The 22,299-nt window shown below is 39.9% G+C and overlaps 1 protein-coding gene across 1 annotated transcript in view; it reads left to right on the forward strand.

Annotated features, from left to right (window-relative positions):
• Window positions 1-225: 225 nt before the first annotated feature.
• Window positions 226-22,299, forward strand: part of EIF4E3 (eukaryotic translation initiation factor 4E family member 3) — a 33,341-nt gene continuing 11,267 nt past the window's right edge. Inside the window, exons 1-4 of the mRNA XM_054978759.1 lie at window positions 226-461; window positions 14,478-14,550; window positions 15,733-15,827; window positions 20,847-20,907. Coding sequence (XP_054834734.1) covers window positions 280-461; window positions 14,478-14,550; window positions 15,733-15,827; window positions 20,847-20,907 — 411 coding nt within the window. The 5' untranslated portion in view covers window positions 226-279. The remainder of the gene's footprint in view (window positions 462-14,477; window positions 14,551-15,732; window positions 15,828-20,846; window positions 20,908-22,299) is intronic.

Here is a 22,299-nt window from a genome sequence, read left to right on the forward strand (position 1 = left end):
TAGGAGGCACCAAAAAGTGCTGGGGATAAACAGTACTGCCCCCCGCCCGTTTGTTCGAAGCACGTTTATGGGAGGCGAGGTCCCTTCCCGAGGGTGGCTGGCGCCTCTGCGGTGCGTGCCCGCCTCCCTGTGCTTAGGGTCGCAGCGACGGCGAGCCGGGGCCCCCTGCTGCCCGCCGGCTGTGTGTGCAGCTCTGGGAGCGAGCCAGAGCGAGGGCGGGCGGGCTTTCCTTCAGCGAGGCGGCGCTGACTCAGGCTGGGCCGAAGGAAGCGCAAGGCAATGGCGCTGAGCCCCCCCGAAAGGCAGCCGGGCCCGCCAGAGCCCCCGCACCCGCCGCCTCCCCACCACCCCCAGCAGGAGGAGGACGACGACGCCGAGCTCGACCCCCAGCAGCTGAGCGGCCTGGAGCCCGAGTCGGGCGGCATCCCGCTGCATTCGCCCTGGACCTTCTGGCTCGATAAGTGAGTGCGGGGAGACCGGATGGGGAAAGCGGAGGAGGGCGCAGCCAGTCTCCGGCTCGGCGCGGCCTGGCTGCCGGGCGCACAACCGGCTTCGGGAACGCGGGCCTGGGGAGCAGAAGTTGGCAGCCGCCCCTGCGCCAGGACGGCCTGGCAGCGGCGTTGGCCTTCCTTTGTCCAGCCGGGCTCTTCCCCTCCGCCCTTCCCCCACACTGCCGAGTCTGTCAAGTGGGAAATAGCGGAGCCCCGCTTGGTCCCCTCCTCCTCCTCGATCCAGCAGCTCGGTTCTCCGGCATTGCCCCCCACCTATTCACCCTCTTTCCCCAATACTCAGGAGCTTCCCTTGGCTTTATTTTTTTCTTATGTCTTCCGCTTCCTCCAAGCCCCCCTCCCCCTTTGCAGTTTCTTTCTGCTCTCTGCCGCCGCCTTCCTTTTTACAAGGTTTAATTTGAGAGGACGCCTGATTTAGCCTTAGGGCATGTAAAGTAATCTGTGCCTCTGAACATGTGCTGAGTCCCTTGTGCCCTCCTTGGTAGGCAGAAGTTCAACCAAGCTAGCTTTTTCCCCCAAGCGGAGAGCTGTACAAATGGGGAGGGGCGCTGCTGGCACCAGCGAAAAGTTTGTACTGGAAAAAAAATGATTATGGGGATGCCCCACAATTATTAAAACTTACCATCATCTGGCAGGCTGAAGTTCTATACCATTCATCCTACTCTAAAGAGGGTTATTTAGTTAGTTAACTTTCTCTAGAGATACTTGTGCTGCTCTTTGGAAGCTTTGCCTTGAAGAAAGGTGGCTAATAAATATTTTAAATAAATAAATCTCTAACATATGAGTTCCCAAGGCTAAGAAAATGGTATATTTTCGTACACACAGTTTTTGCCCTAGAAGCAAACTAAAGATGGGTAATCGATCTGCATGGTGACTTAATATACTTTGAAGTATCCTTACAATACCGTCCTGAACTAAGTTCCCATTCAGGAACTTACAGTTCCTTACAATACTATCCTAAGTTCACTGTTCAGTCATCATAATCTTTCAGTGCATACTTCTAGATGACATGGGAATTCTAGCTTGCATTATGGAACAACGATGTAGTTATTCTTGATTAAAGCAAGAAATGATTCATTTTACTGTTGTTGTTTTTTAAATTCCACCCTACCTTTTCACACAAGGCCCCCAAAGTGGCTTTTAAAATGTAGCAATGATGTGATGTTTGTTTAAATCCTACATATTGATACAAAAAAGTGTTTTGCTATAAAAAGAAACACATTTCTAAAATCTCTACCTACTGTTTGTTTTACAGCTATTTTTAAAGCCTTTTGGTCTTCCACCTGATGTCTCTCACATTCCAGACCCACTTCATCAGCCTTTCCAAAATCAAACTGACAATCTTTCTTCTTTCTAACAGTCTAACAATCTTCTTCTTGTTCTAACAGTTTGCATCTTTATCCTCACTTTTTATAACTTCATGATCTCCCACCCAGTCCAGATCAAGCTCCTAATAGGTAGATGGCTTGTTTTCCTTTCTGGATCTGGTTTTGTAATCTGAGAAAGAAATGAGTCCTTGAGGCATAAACATCTTCCACTGATTAGTTAGCTGAGGCCTGAAATGCTGTTAAAGTTAGTTGTATTTTATCATGAGCTGTCTTGATAATAAGGATTTAGTAAAAAAAGGATTTAGTAAAATGAAATGCTGAGGGCCAAACCAAATGTGAGGCAGCACAGTGTGTTCCGCATACCTTCCTATATCCCTTCTCACTGACTCACTCAGTTGAGATTGCTTCTGTTATTGGAGCTTGGCTAAGGGAGAAAAATTGCTCAGAGGAAAGTTTTGCGCTTTCACCTGGGTACCTTTGTTTCTGGTCAAAATGAGACCCTCGTTTTATGTTTAATCATATGGAGCTGCGACTGTCCTATCTCACTGTATAAAAAATCTCAGCCACATCTGAACGTATAGCCATTTTGGGTTAGGTGTTTGATAGATGCATGGCAACTTGTAGAATAAAAGATTTATTTATTTGCTTTTTTACTTACGTTATTTATAATCCGCCTTTTCTCACTGAGATTCAAGATGGATTGCATAGTGCAAGTAATCAAATAAATAAATAAACAGCTGGGACATTCAATAATGAATACAATAGAGTATGGCTGACACCAGCAAGTCATAACACTGAAAACTAAGATGATCTAGGGCAGATGCTGCTCCTAATGTGAGGTAGAATATTTCATGCATCAACCACCTGCATTTTAATCCAAAATTACCAAGTGGCCAAGCAGACAGCAAAGCAAGAAAGATGTCCCCACATCAAAGCTACCTGCATGTAAGGAATAGTTTAGAAAAAAATGCAGGAAGTTTCATTGAGGTTCACAGTTGCAATGGAAGCCACAACATACTGTGATGTGTTTTTTCTTTGACTTCCAGTATTGTGATTAGGACTTAAACATGAAATAAATCTTTGTGAACATCACTAGAGAGATCTTGGTTTTCTGAAACAAAGCCATAGCTTCTGATTTCCATCCACTGTTTTCGGTATATGGAATCCTAATGTCTATAATGAGAAAACCTGTATTGTACTGTACAACAGGATGATATATGGATATAAGGAGGATGATATAAAATGGGGGTGCTTGCATAAATGTATTTCATTTGTCTACGTTATTTGCTGGAGGTATAATGTTTTAGAGCAGTGAACTGTGAAGAAACGCAAAATTCGTTGCCCCCTTCGCTGCCTAAGCATTTGGCAAAAACTGTTTTTTATTCCCATAACAGAAGAGCCAACACAACTTGGTTCTTTTTTAACAAGCAAGAGCACATGTGCTTGGATTTCCATAGCTGCTATCAATTTCTGTGTTAGAGCTCCTATTTCATGCTACACACAATGTAGCTTCAAGCTGTCTAGAGTCTCCGAATCTTTTATTTCACTGGCATGGGCTTTGCAAACTGGGGTGTGTGGGGCTCTTACCAATGAAATTCATAAATTTTAACTGTCAGTGCTATAGTGTGTGAAAAGTGGAGGGTTCCCTCACTTGGCTTGTGCCTAATTTGAGTACTGTTTTAGTGGAAAAGTCTGCTATGAGCCCAAGATCCTTTCCAATCCATAGCCTGACTTACTCCAAATCTCCTTTTTAAAGCAAAAATTCTGAAGGATGTTCTTTTCCATCAAAAACCCTGTCTTACTATTATAGGCCTTTGTCCTGAGAACTAAGTGGGTCCGCTTAGTTCTCATTGAGATAATAGAATTGATTCTAATAATTGGAAATGTGAATCAGTAGCAGGGTAAGAGTCAGGAGCCAGTTTACCCCCACTTGATTTCATATCCAGTCCCAAAGTCAGACAATCTCCAGGATAGAATAGGATTAAAAAAAATAATTAAAAGGTAGACATGGAAATCATGGTTAAACTTTGCAGTGATTCCTACAGCCCACGTTAAGGAACATAAGATCAGACCAAAGGCCAATTTAATTTAGCATTCTGCTTCGATCAGTAACTAGCTAGATACTTCTGGTAAGCTTAAAACCAGGCAAGGAAAGGTGTGTGTGCATGTGTGCTATCAAGTCAGCTCCGACCTATGGCAACCATATGAACAAAAGACCTCCAAAATGTCCTATCATTAACAGACTTGCTCAGACATTGCAAACTGGAAGACGTGGCTTGTTTTATTCAGTCGAGCCATCTTGTTTTAGGTCTTCCTCTTTTCCTACTGCCTTCCACTTTTCCTGGTATTACTGACTTTCCCGCACCATTCTCATGACATGACCAAAGTACAATAGCCTTAGTTTTGTAATTTTAGCTTCTAGGGAGAATTCAGGCTTGATTTGATCTAGAACCCACTTATTTGTCTTTTTAGCCATCCGTGGTATCCGCAAAACTCTCCTCCAACACCAGGAAAAATGTAACTCTCTGTTGTTGAAAGCTTCCTCAGTGTCAAATTGATGGGAATGATTCTCATCTCATTATACTGGCAATGGTTGTCTCAGATAAATATCAAGAAGCTTAGCTGCAGTGTCATAAGAAACTTGGAACCTTGGAATTAAATTCCACAACTCCTTTTCACTGATAAAGCAGTAGAAGAGGCACCTCTGGTGATGAAAGGTCCCCTGTACAGGAGAAAAGCTCTTCTTGTTACTGCTACAGAGTTGTAGGATGTAACTTAGGAGTCTGAAAGAGCCTAATAGAGCATCTGGTTCAAGCCATGATAATTTTTAGCACTTAAACAAATAAACATGGTCATTGAGAAATAGATGGTTGTTGTGAAATAGACTGAACAGTAAACATGTAAACCTGTGTTTTGTAAGAGGAACATTCAGAAGAGAAAGCAAGAAGTGGAGGACAAATTCATACCAGTAGCTAAACTGGTGGATAGCTGCATGGTTTAGATAGAAAATCAAATATCCAGAGAAACAAATGTTTTTATTCATGTAAACACTAACATGAGATGTATAGGTAGTAAATGAAATAGGAGTATGGTGATAACGAGGTTAAGATAATTTTAGTTCTTAGAGTAAACATATAAAATGACTGTGTCTACTGCACTGCAAATAACAGACTGCAAAACGTTTTGTATGAAATAGCTGGAAAGTAGGGTATATTGAAGGGAAGGAACACACAGCAGTCCTGATGGCTTTTTGTGGAACCTTTGGGCTATCTGTGGCAAAATGATGTCGTGCAGCAATATGGATAGCACTGTAAATGCTGTCACAAGTAGCAGTGTGGTTTTTCAATTTCTATTTTGTTACTGAATAATAACTGAATCCATTCAATTTTTTCATTATACATTGATTAAATCAAATAAAATAATTGCTTTCCAGGTTTGCCCTAGGGCAGATGTTGCTGCCTTTGGAGTTGATACAAGTAATTACCTAATTTCTGATACTGAACAACGCAGAATCCACAAAAGTCTTAATTCTAAACTTTCCTATATAGCCCTCTGGCATTAACTTGGCAGTAACCAGCATAAAGTGTGCTAAAATTGCCTTTTAGTGCCCCTTCATTCTGGTTCTAAAGTCCAACTAGTCATTGAAAATTTTTTAGAGTAAGTTAAAATCTGACATATTTAATCCATCCCTCTGAGGGTAATTTGACTAAATGTAATTGTTGTCATGTCCACACAGTATAGGAAGAATGACGGCAATGCTGTAAGCCCACCTTCAACTTCTCATGTCCAAAGGATTGTAGCTGCACAATCCACACAGTAGTTGTGGTTATAAAGGGAAGGGAGCTAGTATAGGACTTCAGCTTGCAATCTGTGGAAGGCTTACATATTAGTCCACAAAAGTTACTAATAGGGCTGTGTGCTTCGGGTTTTGCTTCGGGTAAAGTTACCCGAAGCAACCCGATTCGGAATGCTTTGGTATTCCCTGAAGCAAAGCTTTCTGAAGCATTCGGAAGTGCTTCAGAAAGCTTTGGGGCTTGTTTAAAGGGCCCTGCCGCTGCTTGCAAGCAGCAGCGGGGGCCTTTAAACATTAACCCCCCACCTCCCCTTCCACTTACCTTGCGGTGGCTCTAGGCCAGCTCCTCTGCCACCGCCACCCGAGCCTACGGGGTGGTGGGGAAGGCTGGAGCCGCCACCTCCAGCCCTTCCTGCCCCTCAAATGGCCGCGGCGTGCCAGCAATAACCATATAATATTTTATCATTTTCACTCTAAAAGTTTTGTTTGGCCATGTATGTGTTTTTCCTCCTTCATACACAGGGGCATGGGGACATGTTCTGCATGTAGAAGATAACATGAATTATCTTTTCAAAAGATATGAACAGTCTGTTTCAGTTTTCCATTGCTGGCAATAGGTTGAATCGGCATGATGAGAAAACATGGTGGTTGATACATTCTCCTCCCACATATCTACCCCAGCGCAATCAAAAGGGCAGTTAACTTTTAGACTATTTTTACACCTTTATTTAGTTTCTGTCCGACATTTTCTTTAAAGAACAGAGGTTGTAACAATCTAGCATTTAACTTATTCCCAAAGCCATCCTTTGAAGTAAAATAAATTGAGAAAGAGTTAACAAGGCACAGTGTGAAATTCACCTGCCCAGTGAGCTTCACAGCAGCTCCAATTTAAATGTGAGCCAAAGTTTTTCCCAGGATGTTTCAGTTTACCCACAGAATGTGCAAACTAACAATGATTTTTTAAAAAAACAAAACCCTTAGGGAACATTACCCTCACAATCTGTTACTTCAGCCAGCCCCAGGGGTGTAAAATTGCAGTAACCCAGTCACCAGTGGCTACCACATAATTAAAGTCTGGCTTTTGGGAGAGAGAGACAAACATGATGTTCACCCTCTTTCAGTGCAGAATAAAAAAATACATTTAATGCCTGAGCTGCAAAAGTCAACTGTGCCTGTAGGTGGCATTATGTACATGCAGGGCTTCTCCAGATTGGTTCTGTTGTTTGTTCAAAGGGGCAGAGTATTGCTGTACAGTGCAACTTAAGTTTTTTACCATGCAATCCTGAGAAGAGTTACTCCAATCTGAGCCCATTGTTTCAATGGAGTTAAACTGGAGTAACTCTTTTTAGGATTGCACTGTAAATCATCCAACAGATTGGTAGCCATTAATGATTTCATGTCCCTTTCCCTTATGATTGCTTTCTATGGTTTCCTTAGCCCTGGGGATTGCAGTAGTATGGGATACAACTTCTAAATACAAAGTATATAGTTAAAAGATGTCCTAGGCTAGACATGAGCTTAAACTAAAGCAATTTCCAGTGACATTTTACAGATGCTCATGCTGCAGAATGGGAAGGGAAAAGTAATAGTAAAGGGGGGTGGAAGAAAAGGGAAATCAGAGGAAAGAAAGATAGGGAAACATTAAGCCATATAAGAAAAAGAGGAATAAAAGAAGAAGAACAAATTACTAAAACAACAGAACATGGGGAAGAAAGACACTATGGCAAGCCCTCTCATTGCATTGGGCTATTAGAAGGAGATGCTATGAATTCCTAGTTTACAGGTTGGGGAATGAGGCTGAAGTCAAGAGGACTTGCCTGATGCCATCAGTGATTCCAAGGCAGAGGTAGAACTTGAACTCACATGCAAGTCCAAGTGGGACATAAATCTACTTCCCTATTGAATGTGGACGTATGAAAAAGATAAGACAGCAGTCCTATTCAGACATAAACCAAAGCATTACATAGTATTGCTGTCCTACCCCAGTCTCCACATGTTCAGCTGTAGGTTGGAATATAGCCAAGATACATACAATTTCATTCATTAGTCTATCTCTGTTGGTACCTTCTGCCAGCAGGTGAAGAAGTTTTTCTTTTGTTTGCCATACCCCTAATAACTCTTATTGGCTCTCTCCCAAGGTTTTAGTGTTATGTGTTTATTTCCCTGTATCACATTTTTATATATTACAAGTGGAACCTGCAAGGACTTACAGGAGACATTTCATTTTCCCCTCCCCAACCATGTCCTTTCCCCCTTCCTTGCTTCCCATAGCCTCTCCCCCATTTCCTGCTTCCTTCTCTCCTTCCCACCCACCTTTGTCTGCCTCTCTGCCTTCACCTTTCCATCTCCCTCCCCAGCAGCCTCTCCCTAATGGCTCAGTTGCACGGGGCTAGCAAGGTGGGGGACCTGCAAGGACTTGCTGAAAGTACTTCACTTTTCCCTATATCACCTTCCACACACTATTTCCTCTTTCCCTCCTAGCAGCCTCCATATGCTCACCTTCCCTACATCCTTCTCTCCTTCAAACTCACTAAACAGGTCACCTTTTATCTGCCCCCCATTTTCACCTATATGTTTAATTCACTTCATTTATATACTGCCTTTCTCCACAATGGAGCTTACATAATTCGTCTTGCCTCCATATTGTCCTCACAACAACCCTGAGAGGTAGGCTAGGCTGAGTGAGTGACTGGATCAAAGTCACCCAGTGAGCTTCCACTGCAGAATGGTGGTTGAAACCTGGCTCTTTCACCTCCTACTCTGGAGCTCTAACCTCTACACTACAAGGTCTTTTGAGGCAGGGATGGGGTTGCTTTTAAACAATACCAATCAGCCAGGTCTGGGTGAGTCATGCAAGTCATGTGGTAGCAAGTTGTCTGATGGTTGTTTCTGGGCCTGGCCCCAATGAGTCCTCCCTTAAAGGCCAAAACAACCCTGAAAAGGATCCTGCCCCCTCTCTGCCTTTTACTGACAGAAACCAAGGCTGGAATACTGACTAAACTGTTACAGTTATGTTTGCCTAGCAATAGCCACAGGGCATCTGGTTAGAGCTACAGGCGCTCCTTTTATCATTTAGAGTTTTTTGTAACCCTCAATGTATTTTTTTAGATTTCAGATTTTTTTGCAAACCTGGGGCATTTTTTCAAGTGTGCAGGAAGATCTGTCTTGTTCGTTCATGGCTCCAATCTCTAGATTTAAGTATCCTCAGATCATGGCTATTTGGCTATTAGTATGTAAGACTTTAAATGATATTTTAATGTTCGAATGTTTGCCACATTGAGGACCCTATTTGGGTGGAAAGGAAGCATTGAAATGTTTTAAATAAATAAATAAATCTCACGGTTTCCATGCATACCTTATCACAAAACTTTGTTCTAGCCTTCAGCTGAATGTGTGTAATTGTAGAGTGGAGATCCTCTTCCATGCATTCAGTGAACTTGTGAAGATGGTAATGCAGCATGCCTAGTTAGGTGTGCTAAAGGAAGGAGGAGAGGGCCTAAGTTAATTTAAACTTGTCTCCTAGAAAAACTAGCTGGTTTTTAAGGTATGCAAATCTTTTTGTACATGTGGGTTTAGGACATGCTGAGTTACCATGTGGCTTTCAGACCGGTTGGATCCTAGTTACTTTTGGTGCATATAATAATCTGAACCTGGGTTCCCCAGGTCAGTCTCTTGTCTACAATAATCGCACCATACTGACACCCTGCCTATTATTTCTTTAAGATACATTTTACTCTCTCTATATGTGTATAATTGTACAAATTTCATAGAATTCTTTCTAAGAAATCACTGTGGAGAACCATGCTATAATCCTGTATAAAGTACACTAATATGTAAGCAGGGAGAAAAATCTTGAAAAATGTCTGTGATGTAAATTCAAAACATGTGCAGTCCAATATATTTTATGTTTGACTTTGTTACCTCCTGTTTCTTGCATGGCTTGATGATCAGTTCAGTAAATGGTACTTCAACTTCATGACTATTCCTTTGAAATTGAATGAATTTGCTTCACCTTACCTTACCCCTTGAACCTTTAAATTCCTTGACCCATTAGTAGCATGCAGGACTATAATCCTATGACAGAGTTGTGTTTCATCATTGTTATTTCATTCTTATTTCTAAAAGTTCTGATTCCCCAGGCACTATGCCTGTTCAGACAGCTATGCCTGTTCAGACTACTGAAAATTTGTAATCTGGCATTTGTCCTGTTATTAATTTCAAAAGGGTGAAAGCAATGAAAGCAGCATAGAGAAAATAATTAATGCTGCATAACTACATGACCTACTTACAAGAGAGAAAGAACCGCACAACAAATCTTGGCCAAAACAAACATGTTGCTAACAGTGATTTTGGACACTGAACTTGCAATGAAATGTTGTAATATTTTACCAGTGAAATTCTGTTGAAATGCTTACAATAGGTTCATAGGCAATTATACTAGCCTCATTCATTGTTCCCCTAAGCCTTGACGTGGATAGCCCAGGCAGTTGGCTGGGAGACCTCAAAAGAAGACCATGGTTGCAGAAGCAGGCAGTGGCAAACCACTTCTGTTAACCTCTTGCCTTGAAAACTCCAGCAGAGGTCACCATATGACTTGAGGGCACTTCCCACCACCACCAGGTAGTTGAAGTGTTACAATATGCTACTAATGTCTTCTGCTGTCATGATGAGTCTCTCCTGCTCCCTTTCACCTTCTGCTTCTCAGTAAGGTATTGTGAAAGTGTAACATTTCAGTTTGCTAGACAAAGAAGTTAAAGATTCAAGTAGGAGTATTCATCCATGACCAGTGGTGGCCTTTATTCCATTCCTCTAAGGTTAATGATAAATCTCCAATTGACATATCCAGATATAGAAAATGATAGTGTTCTGGAACATGTTGGGCCATAAGATAGCATGTTGTTCATGTCTCTTGAAATGTGTTGGGCCATAATGAAGAGCTTGCAGAAAATACAGAAGAGAGCAACCAAGATGAGTAAAGGTTTTGGAAGACCTTTCCTATGAGGAAAGGCGGGAGAGCCTTGAACTTTTTTGTTTAGAAAAAAGACTTCTAAGAGGGGGCATTATAGCAGTTTAGAGAAAGTGAGCAGAGGAAGCTTTTTCTTCTTCTCCCATAGTACTAGAACTTGGGGGCATGAAATGAAATTGTTGGGAAATAGGTTCAGAGTAGACAAAAGGAAATACTTCATTACTCAACAAGTAATCAAACTGGAATTCGCTACCAGTGGAAGTTACATTTGCCTCGAACACAGATGATTTTAAAGGGTGATTAAACAGATTCATGGAGCAAAGGTCCATTAGTGACTATAGCTGTGGTGACTGAAGGGAGCATAGCAAACTTCTGAATACCAGTGGTAGGAGACAACGTCAGAGGAAGACCTCAGCCTCTGCCTTGTTTGGCCCTCCAGAGCAATTGGTTGGTCACTGTGTGAATAGCGTGCTGGACTAGATGGACCACTAGTCTGATGATCCAGCAGGCTCTACTTACGGGTGCTTTATAGCAGGAGAACTCTATTTTCTCCAACAGAGAGAGACTTCTGGCAGAAAGAGACTTCATCTGATTCAGTCGGTCTTCATCTTGGATCTCACTGGATCAAAGTCACAGTAACTATGGACAGTTGAAGTATTTTAAACACTTATCTCTTACTTTGTTGCTGACTAGAACAATAAAAACAATTCAAATCAATCAGCTAAAAGAAAATAATCATAGCAAAATCAGCGAAGGTCCAGAACAGAACGAAAAACGTCCAGTAAACAAAACTTAAATGGTATCAAATGCCAAGTGTGAAGTTTGTAAAGGGGGGGTAATTTTGTGCATTTAGATGTAGGAATTTAAAAAGAAATACTTCATGAAGACCTGTAGTGTTAAGTTCAAAAACTCCTGCTTTGAAGCATAGAGTCTTTTTGAGTCAGACTACAGATGGCTAAGTAGACCATTGAACTGAGTCAATAAGGCTATTCTTAAATATATTTCTGTGTCTTTGTATCCAGTTCAGTTGCGGCAATGTCATTCTTATGGGCAGTTTAAGAACCCCCTAGGCTTTAGTTGGGCTACAGAATGACTCAGTTCCTCTTCATTGTCTCCAAATTATCAGTAGGTTTATTATACCTTTTCTAACCATTTTAGATAACAGGGTCCGCTTCTATCTGCCTAGTCCATCTGTATCCTATCTTTCCTCCAAGGACCATAGGGTGAGGCATCACATTCTCTCTTCCCCATTTTATAACAACCATTGTCATAATTCTTATGAGGCATGTTAGGCTGAAAGGGAGTCACCCAATGAGTTTCATGGCTGAGTAGAAATTTGAATTCAGGCCTCTCGGGCCCTGATCCCACACACTGACCATTTCACCAGCCTGACTTTTTTTCTGTGATCTGTTTCATAAAACTTAATTTCAGTTTTTGTTGTTTCAAGTTCTTTGTTTAGTGCAGAACTAAAGCTTTAGTTGATTGTACAGTATTTCCAGCCATAGCATTTATTTTTAATTAGCCCAACAATACTTTTTTTTCGGTAGGTAAAAGCAGATTGTTCGAGACAGTCTGAAAGTACCCTCTTTTCTGATAACTGCTTTGTGCTGTGACTATTAGATCATTAAGTATTAAAAATGCATTGTCTTTTATTATGCATTTGTTCCCTGTTCTCTTACCTGGGAGGACTACTGGGTCATAGATTTAGATCTCTAGATTCTCATAAGATGATCCAGCATCTTCCTGTTCCCTATAGAACAAAGGATATCTGTTGTGTGAGACAAATTACTACAAATAAGGCTTCCACTCATGCTTTAAAAACAGTTTGATAGTTGAGATCTTTATACCATCTGCAAAAATATTGAATGATTTGCCAATACATGGATGTAGAACTAAAAATAAGGACCCCAGTCCAGAGACCTAAACAGACAGCAGTGGGTTGTGCATGCCTAGTGTCGTCGTTGACATTTCCCATCTCCTGTTTGGAAAGTGGTCACCTAAATCCAGGTCTCCCCTCCCTAGCTACAGATACATCTACTCTTACAGATATAGCAATGTAATGTTTAACTCACAGCAGCCTGAATAGCCCAGCTTAGCCCAGGCTCATTGGGGTTGGCCACAGTCAGTAGCGGGATGGGAAACTACATGGAAGATGGGTTGCTTTGCAGAGGAAGGCAATGGTTCTTGCCTAGAACAGCCCATGGATAGGATTACCACGAGTCAGTTGTGACTCGATAGAATGTGCTTCAATGTTTAACTCATACAAGTCTCACAAACATTTCAAAAAGGGAGTACATAAAATCTTTGCAGAGGCTGATTATAGACATTATCTCTGCACACTGTATTGGTATTGAAATAATGAAGTTGTTGTTAGTAGCTCCAATATCAAATATCAAATAATAGCTCAAATATCATTTTGGCTGTTCTGCTAAGACAGATAACGTAGTCTGTTGAAACTAAGAATACAACTCTTTTGAAGACACAAAGAGAGTAGCTTGCACCAGCATTATTCATTGCTATAGAACATTAATTCTAATTAAAATGTAACCTTTTAATCTTCTTTATTCTTGTAGCAAAAGTGTTCTCATTTTACAGATTGGGGAACATCAGCTGATTAGCGAATGCATGCTTATTGACATTCGTAATCTACATGCTGAACAAGAACGGAATCCAAGTCCACCACTGTATGCCTTCTAATGTCCCTATACTGATCAAAGTAGGAAATCCTTGTTCAGGAAGTCCATCTTGAACTGCTGCCTGTCATTTGTAGTCTCAGGGACATAATATATGCAGCAGAGTTAGTGGTGACTCTTTGTTGGCCAAAATGCTTGTAGAGAGTTCTGCTGTGAATCATGCACATAGAAATGGCATGGTTTGTCTGGAGATAATCATGCTTATCTTTTACTTTGGCTTCATCTATGAAAAAATATTTCGGGTTATATTTGTGATAGAGATTCTGTACAGGATTGTACTGTGTCAATATGGGGGGAAATGCATATGTTTTGAGGATTTCCATTTTCAGCATTTCTATAAACAAATGAAAAAAAATATTTTCTCTTGAGATAAAAATATCATGACTACTAATTAAGTTAGTCTCCCTTAACCAATGTGTTCTTGTTTGATTTGAATCATTATGTGGTGTCATGCTAGATATGTAGTATGTTGCCATCTAGTGGTTTATATTTGAAATAAATAGTACAATGATTAAAAGTGCCTGCATGATGTTTTTAAATCCTTGAACAGAAAACATAGAATTTTTTAAAATATCTGTGATAAACTATTAATGAAGCCAAGCCATCTTTTAAGATTGCTAATTAATTTCCATAAAAGAGTTTGCTGGGGACAAAATCAATTTGAAGATTTAGAGTATCCTCAAATTGACTTGTTCTTCTCCATCTGTAATCATGTTTACATCCAGGCTGCTTACAACTCACTGAATTAAGTTGGATTTCAGCCACCTATATGTGAGGTTAAGCCTTCATAATTGTATAATCCAAAACAATTAAAAATGTTTGAATTATTTTTTTCCTTCCCAGTTATACTCAAAGAATGGATTGATCAAATAGCCTTGAATAAAATCAGTAATCATCAAATATGTGACTTCTTTCCACACCAGGAAGGATGATCATCTACATAGTTGGTAAAATGTTTACTTTGCCACTTCAACATATATTAATCAATTTGTATAGTGTGTGGCACTATAGGAGCCCTCTTGTAAAGATGTAGAAATCATTTTCTAGTTTTCATATACATTTTGGTTTTATAATCAAAACTGTATAATACACACACACATACATGAATGTATATGCAATTTTAAAATATGTAAGTGCATTTATTGTACTTCCTGTTTAATTAATATATTATTTCCCTGTTTTTTTAAGGTCACTGCCTGGTACTACTGCAGCTGAATGTGCATCAAATTTAAAGAAGATCTATACAGTGCAAACAGTACAGGTAAGAATCAAGATGTTGCAAATGGGAATGATTTGTTTCAAGTTAAAGTTGCAGTGATCGCAATTGTTATCTAAAGTTAAGAATTAAATGGATTTTTTTTTTCACAGAATGTATATAGCTTACTTTCTGCTTAGCTGAACACTGACAGACAAACTGAATAGAAGGTGCAACATAAAACCAGCCGGTCAGTGTTGACACCAACACTCTGAACAGTGATTGATGTCTAAAATCTTTTGTTCCTAGGATCAGCATGCACTGCATCTGAATTAGAACAAAACTGATTTTAACATTTTTTAGTTTTTAGCCTCACTTATTTCCTTTTGCCTGTGTGGTGTTAGAGTATAGAAAAAGTCCCTTTGTTGAGGGCCTTGTATTCCATCTGAAGTAGAGTGGGGACCTCCCCCATTTGTATGTATTTAAATATTTATACCCCGCCTTTCCACGTAGCTCAACTGTACTGTCCTTTCAATGATCAAAGTCTAAGAGCCAGCTTTTGGGTTACATGTAAACTTGGAAAGGGTAATATCTGAAAATATAGACCTGTTTTTATTAGCATGATTACAATTTTATACATAATGTGGATTTTTTTCTTCTGTGTAATTGTAAATTTCTACAATTAAAAAATCTGAAAGCCAGCTGAGTTAAAATTCTAAAAGCCAGGTTTTACTGTAATTTGCTAAACTGAGAGGTACCTAGAACAGTCTGCAGAGATAAATGAGTGGAATTTCTGCTAAAAACAAAACAAATCACCTGCTTTAGAGTGAATGATTAGCTTATCTTTCAAAAAAGGCATTACGGAGAAATGTGTTAAAACTTAGCCACTCTTTTAGAAATGTATAAACGCATACTTACTTCTCACTCCTTCAAATAAAATAATTAATTAACCATTTATTTTACAAATGATTCACGCTATGGACCTCAGGCTTAATTCATATATGAGGACACTGATTATGAAAACGCTATATTATTGAAAGTTTGTTGCAGGCTTGCCCTTCTTACCTTTTCAGAACTTTGTTAAGAACGGGAGCGTATCGAGATACAGTTCTAATGCCTTGTGTTGCTCCCACTCACTTTAAAGGAGATTGTGCAAAAAAAATTTCCAATGCCATGTCCCAAGCAAAGAAAGGGAAATTCTGTTCACTGTCATGTGTGGATTAATAAAACTATTATCATTCTATTTAGATTTTCTGGAGTGTTTATAATAATATTCCTCCTGTGACAAATCTGCCTCTGAGATGTAGTTATCATTTAATGCGTGGAGAAAGACGGCCACTGTGGTATGTATATTCTCTTATTGTAACCTGCTTTGACGGCTGAGTGTTTTTTTCATAAAAGGAGGCAGCAAACCTTTTATATTTCAGTAATTGTTAAAATACATACAACAACCTGTATATGCCATATGATGCTTTCTCATCTTTCAAAGTAGCTGTGTTTACTAAAAGTGCGTGGTATGCAATAAGTTCTTTTCCATCGCATAAATATGACTGTAAGTAGGCTTGGCAGCATTGGATTAATCTGAGTAAAATTTCTTTGCTGATCAAAATATATTGCTGGGTATTGTAACAAGTCACAAGGCAAGTTTCTAATGAAGCATATAACTTCTTCTAGTCAGTCAATGAGAGGCTTTAGATTTGCAGTCCTGGAGTAGTGGGCCTTCAAGTTGCAATTAGAGATGGGCACGAACCAAAAAAACCCCGAACCATGCGGTTCGTGATTCGTCAAATTTCACGAACTACGAACTTTCATGAACCTGCCCCTGGTTCATGAACCAGTTCATTTGGTTGGTGAAAATGTCACATCCGGGGTCAGAAAATCATCACTTCCGGGTCAGCAGAAGGTCACCTCCGGGCCAGCAGAAGGTCACTTCTGGGTCAACAGAAGGTCTGCAGGAAGTCCATCCCCTGTTGCCTAGGAAACTGATTGATTGGCACCAGGCTCTCTGCGGTCACGAACCAAAAAAAGAACCAGCCTAAAGTTCGTGGCAGTTCGTCAGAAATGGGATCTGACAAACCGCAGTTCACGAACCACGAACAGGCCTGGTTTGTGCTTAATTTTGGTTCGTATTTCGGTTCGTTCCCATCTCTAGTTGCAATACACTTTTGAAACACAGGGAAGGTATCAAAAGCAGCTTGCAATAAGATTTGTGGTTCTGGTGTGCAAAGTATAAAATCTTACGAGTAACTTGCAACATCTTGTGTGTATCTAAAGTAGCTCTTTGAATGTATTTACAAAATAAAACGATGACAGCAAGTAGAACACGCTCATTTGAATAGATTGTTTACTTTGAAATGTGATGGTGACAACTTGTGTTCTATACTAAAAATTAACTTTTTGTTTAATTCAGCTGCTTATATCATTAACTAAGTACAGTCTGGGCTTTTAAGGAGAGTAAAAGTTAGTTAAACAGTATGTTTTATCCGGCAGAATCCCCCAATGAGTTCTGCCAAGCCTAACCATAAATGTGTTTGGTCTTATAATAAATGCATTCTGACAAAATCCAGGCACTGTAAAAAAAAATTAAACAACACAACAGTGAACATTCAGACTGAGTTAATAACAGATATTTTTTCTTTTCTCTCCATGCAAAATAGTGCAGCATTACTTGCCACAGGTGAGGCAGTACCAAATTCTTTTATATCAGTATTCAGCATGTGATCTTAGTATGCCTTTTTGAATGCTGAAATCCTGCAGAAAGCTTTAAGTGTCATGTAGTCTGTGAGAAATAGGGGCTTTCAAAGATACCATTGTTGGCCTTTTTAAAATAATTCCCATATTTAATATTGTACAGCATGTGTGTGTCACAAATATGTGCATGTACCTCTTACGCCAGGTACAATCGAACAGTCACATGATGTTACAAGGCCAGTGCAACAAACAAGACAAATATTGTAAAGCGTGTTGTACGTGAGTAATAGAATATTAATAATGAATAATATAGCACTCACTTATGGGAATTTGAAAAAAGAAAAGGACCATAGTATATGAAGAAAAACTGACAGAATCTGCCAGGGCTCAGGAAGTTCTTTAGCTGAGATCTACACCAGAATTCTCTGGTAAAGGTGTTAAGCTTCATCTCACCATGGAAGTCAGCATCCCTAGAGTCAGAGGGGACCTTAGAAGCCATCTAGTCCATCTCCTTGCTCAGTACAAAGAGTCCAAACCTGAATTATGCCTAACAGATGGCTGTCCAGCTTCTGTTTGAAGACCTTTGTATAATAATGACTGGTTTGTCTAACCACATCTGCTTTCGAGTCAAGCCTTGCATGTGCTGTGTAATGGGATGATAACCCAATATGGCATAAGTAAGTCCTGATGCAAAAAGTAGGCAGACCTGCTAGGATCAAGTTGAGCCTCCTGACTCATATTCACTGTATTTATGGGAAGGATCAAGATGAATGAGTGCGAGTGGCTCGTGCCACTTCCAAAGTTTTGGAATAGTTTTCAGGACTTGAATTCTTCTTCTTGCTGCTTTTATTTGTCTATCAGCTAGTTTCTGTAATATGCAAATAAGTTCATTCAGGATGTCAAATGGAAAAGAACTGTTCATATTGTATTTAACAGTTGTATTTTTACGAAGCTGTATTTTGTAAACTCTTCCTCAAAACGATGCATGTTACTTTTGAAGATTCCTTAATCAAAGGGACTCCACAGTCACATTTTGGCGCAGAAAATGTGGCATTGATGTTTCAGATCTGTAGTAATTATTTGAAGAGGAGCACAACCACTCATAAGAGTACTCTTTCCATTCTCCTCTAGCTCATAAAATGTGTTAATATTCAGATTATAGTTTGGTCTTTGCAGTTGAGGATTTTGCTAATTGCAGTCTTATGAAACTAAAATATGGCTAAGATTCAGAGAATTGAGAGCAAAACTCCACTTACAGAATGAATCTTTGCTGCTTTCCCTGTGGCCCCTCAAAAGCCACTCCTGAAAAATGGGTCACGGTGCCAGACTCCAGTGGAAATAAATGTGGAGGCTGCAGTTGGAATGAGGAATTGAGCAGTCGATCCTGCCTTACAGATTTTCAATTTTTAAAATAACTTTTTGCTTCTGTTGCCAGTAAAGAGAAAATATTCTTGAAAATGCCCTATCCTTTAAGAGAAAGTCTGTTTGGAGACCGTCAACAATCTACTGATTCAAATCTACATCTTAAAGTATTATAGAATCTGTGCTTAGGAAAGGGAAATAAAAACTATTTCTAAACTTTTGTTTCAGTAAATGTTAAAGCAAAGGTTTCCGGTAGAATTTTTACTAAGTTGAGTTGTGGCAATAGAATTTATATTTCTATAAAATAATTGTTACATTCTAATGCTGGGTTATATAAATCACTGTATTGATTTTGTATAAATACAATTAATTCTTCCAGCTGTAGAACATAATTGAACAAGTGTTTTGTGCTCACATCTGAGATCCAGAGATTCAAATGTCTACAGAAAAGACATTTTCAGAATAAAATACATTTTTTCATACAATAGCGACTTATGGATTACTCATTAGTGTGCAGCTGCACTTCTGTGCCAGATATTGTAGTAGGCATGATTATATTTTTTCTCAAGAAATACCATTTTCTAAGACTAATAAAAAGTTTTATGTTCTAACCATGTTAAATCTAGAGATTGGATTTGGAAATATATTTTAGTCTCTCTTCCTCTTCTAGAGTTCTGCTTTTGGAATAAATTGTGCAATTAATATTTCTAAATGTTTTTATTTAATTTGCATGCCACATACAATTTAGATCGTTTACTTCTTTTGGATTTTTAATTCTTTGTTAATTTTCGTCAGGGATTACAAAACAAAGGTGGTAATTAAGGAGAATAGATCAATTAGAGCATGGAAGCAATGCATAAAGAGCCATAAATGGTGTTCAGTAGCTCTTCTAAGATCAGATACACACTCCAACAAATAGTAACCTCATCCAGACCTTCCCTGTTTCCTAAGCTTTTATCATAAAATCATACGTCCAGCTTTGTTCCATAAAGCATGGGGGCTTGAAACTTGTTTCTTTCATTCCACATTAGAAGCCATCATTTTTAATTCAGGGTGCTCAATTACATCTATAAGGATTTGTAGCGTCCCTGCATATGTGACCATTCCTGTACTTTCCAATATGTCTTTTATTCCCATACAGGAGGGGGGGAAATCCAAATATAAAAACGTATAGAAATATTTTGGAACGTGTAACAGTGATTGTGGGAGATTTCTTTACATAGAATTCTGAAACATGTGCCTATGTTATGACATTTTGTTCAGCCTCCTGTGGCAGGCATGCCATAGCACTTGGCAGCCCCTGCAGTAAGTTGATCTGGTCTCCAGGGAGAAAGGAGCCATCTCCTGAGTCATACTACTTCTGATGATTTAAAGGAGAAACCTTTCTCTCTGGCTTAGTTGGGCATTTATTTCTGAACATGTTATGAAAGGAGAGGGAGGGCTTAGTTTTAAAAAATGGTGTGGGAGAAACCGAGGAAGCAAGTCACAGGCTTTCCCTTTGCTCTCCTGCTCGCCAGTGGTTTTCAGAAAGTCGGCATGAATGTCTCTTCAGGTCTCCCCCTGCACTACATTTCCCTCGCTGAAACTCCTTTTTGCCAGGAATTGGGTATGGGAGTCAAACTGATTTCTCACCGTCTCCTTTTAACTGCTAATAGTTGCATTTCCATCATGTTGAAAAATATTTAGTCATTATTTTATATAGTGCCAGTTGAAAATAGAGGCTTGGCTCCTATGACATCATGCGCTTCTGTAAAAGCTTTCTTTCACTGAAGTGCTTTCTTCCTCTGCTGCTAGCACTCCTGAGCGCATAAAGCCCAGGATTTGAGTAAAGTAGCACCTTAAAGACCAACAAGATTTCCAGAGTATAAACTTCCAAGAGTCAAGGTCCCTCCATCAGGTATCTGACGAAGGAGTTTGACTCTCAAAACCTTATGCCCTGGAAATCTTGTTGGTATTCAAGGTGCTACTGGACTAAAATCTTGCTTTTCTACTGCAAACCAACATGGCTACCCACCTGAAATCCTGCATAAAGGCTCCTTGAAGAACATTGATCCTGTGCGCATGGAAGTCCTAGTGGCAGAGGAAGTGAGCACTGCAATGGAGAAAGCTTCCACAGCAGCCAGAGATAAGTGCAAGGCGATCAGTGTCATAAGATCCAAGCCTAAAATTTTAGGTTGCTGAATTCTGTTCCTAGTGACAATTTCTCTACTTGCACAAAATTATTGAACACTCACAGCCTTGCAGTGATGTAAAATATTAGCAATATGAACATCTGCATAATGATGATTTTTCTCTCTCTCACAAACTAGGGAAGAAGAAAGCAATGCCAAAGGAGGCGTGTGGAAAATGAAGGTTCCCAAAGACAGTACGGTACGCTTTACTTCATGTTATCCTATCATACTCAATCAGATACTGTTGTAATGAAGGTTTTAGGTGGGTAACCATGTTGGTTTGAGTAGAACTGCAGGATTTGAGTCCAGAGGCACCTTAGGTATGAGCTTTCAAGAGTCAGAGCTCCCTTCTTCAGCTCATACCCTAAAAATCTTGTTAGTCTCTGAAGGTGCCACCTGGCCTCAAATCCTACTCTTGTGAAAAAGGGTGTATATTGATTTCTTGATTTACACACATGCTTTTAGCTATGTAACCTTATATTGCTGCCTATATACTCTTCAGATGTACAGTTGGAGCTAAAGTAGTTCTTGTGTAAGCAAAAGGCACTTCCACAAAGATTTTAACAGTTTCCTCTTGAACAGCAGCATCCCCCCCATCCCATTTTCAAGGATCCTCTGACCCTCTGAAGCAACTTTGAGGGTGGTGTGGGAGCTGCAAAATCAGGAAGAAGTGGGAAAGATCCATTCTGTTGGCACTTCTTGAGAAAGCAAGAAAACTAGTTTTGTCACGGATAGCGCAGAATATTCAGATTCTTGCCTTTAATGGCTTTCAGCAGTGTGTTATTTTAAAACAGCATCACTTTCCATCCCTATTGTCATTTCATGCTTAACTTCCCTAATTTTTTTTTTAAAAAAATTGTTGTTTTTGCAGTTTGTTTGAGGCTGAAGGGGGAGGGTTGCTGCTTTTGTTATCTTTGCTGGTTTTTACAGTTACTACAGAAGAGAATCAGCACAAAGTTAATCATAGCTACACTGAAGATCTCATTTATGTAATTGATTTGCATTGCAATCGGCCCCATTTTAAGGGCTTGTATAGGGGAATAAATAATAACTCTAAAGCCCAAATTATCTGTGATCATAAAGGTAGGTAAAGGTTTGCAAGCGCTGAATCATTACTGACCCATAGGGGGGACGTCACATCATGACGTTTTCTTGGCAGACTTTTTATGGGGTGGTTTGCCCCATATCTGTGATCATGTCCTCATTTTAATCCTATCCCTGATACGTCTCCAGGGGAAAGGAGTTACAGAGTTGGTGGGTAGGCAACAACGTAGTCCTCTGCGTAGCACTGCAGTACAGACTTTGTGTATTATTGTTAACAGTATGCTGCTCTGTGGTCATACTAGAACATGTGGTATGGCAATCACTTATGTACAGTGGGCCTGTACCGCTTAGATCAGCACCAACAATTTCCCTGGGTGGTTCTAGGGAGTTAACAGCAAACAGGAGAGCACTGATATTCTTAGATTCATTACACAAGAAGAGCCTTACTAGATCAAACCAGACGACCGTCTATTCCAGCATCATGTTTCCCACAGTGGCTGACCAGATGTCCCAGAAGGGCCACAAGCAGGGGCACAGAGTCCAAACC

This window comes from Eublepharis macularius, chromosome 4 (genome assembly GCF_028583425.1).
Source record: "Eublepharis macularius isolate TG4126 chromosome 4, MPM_Emac_v1.0, whole genome shotgun sequence".
NCBI lineage: Eukaryota > Metazoa > Chordata > Lepidosauria > Squamata > Eublepharidae > Eublepharis > Eublepharis macularius.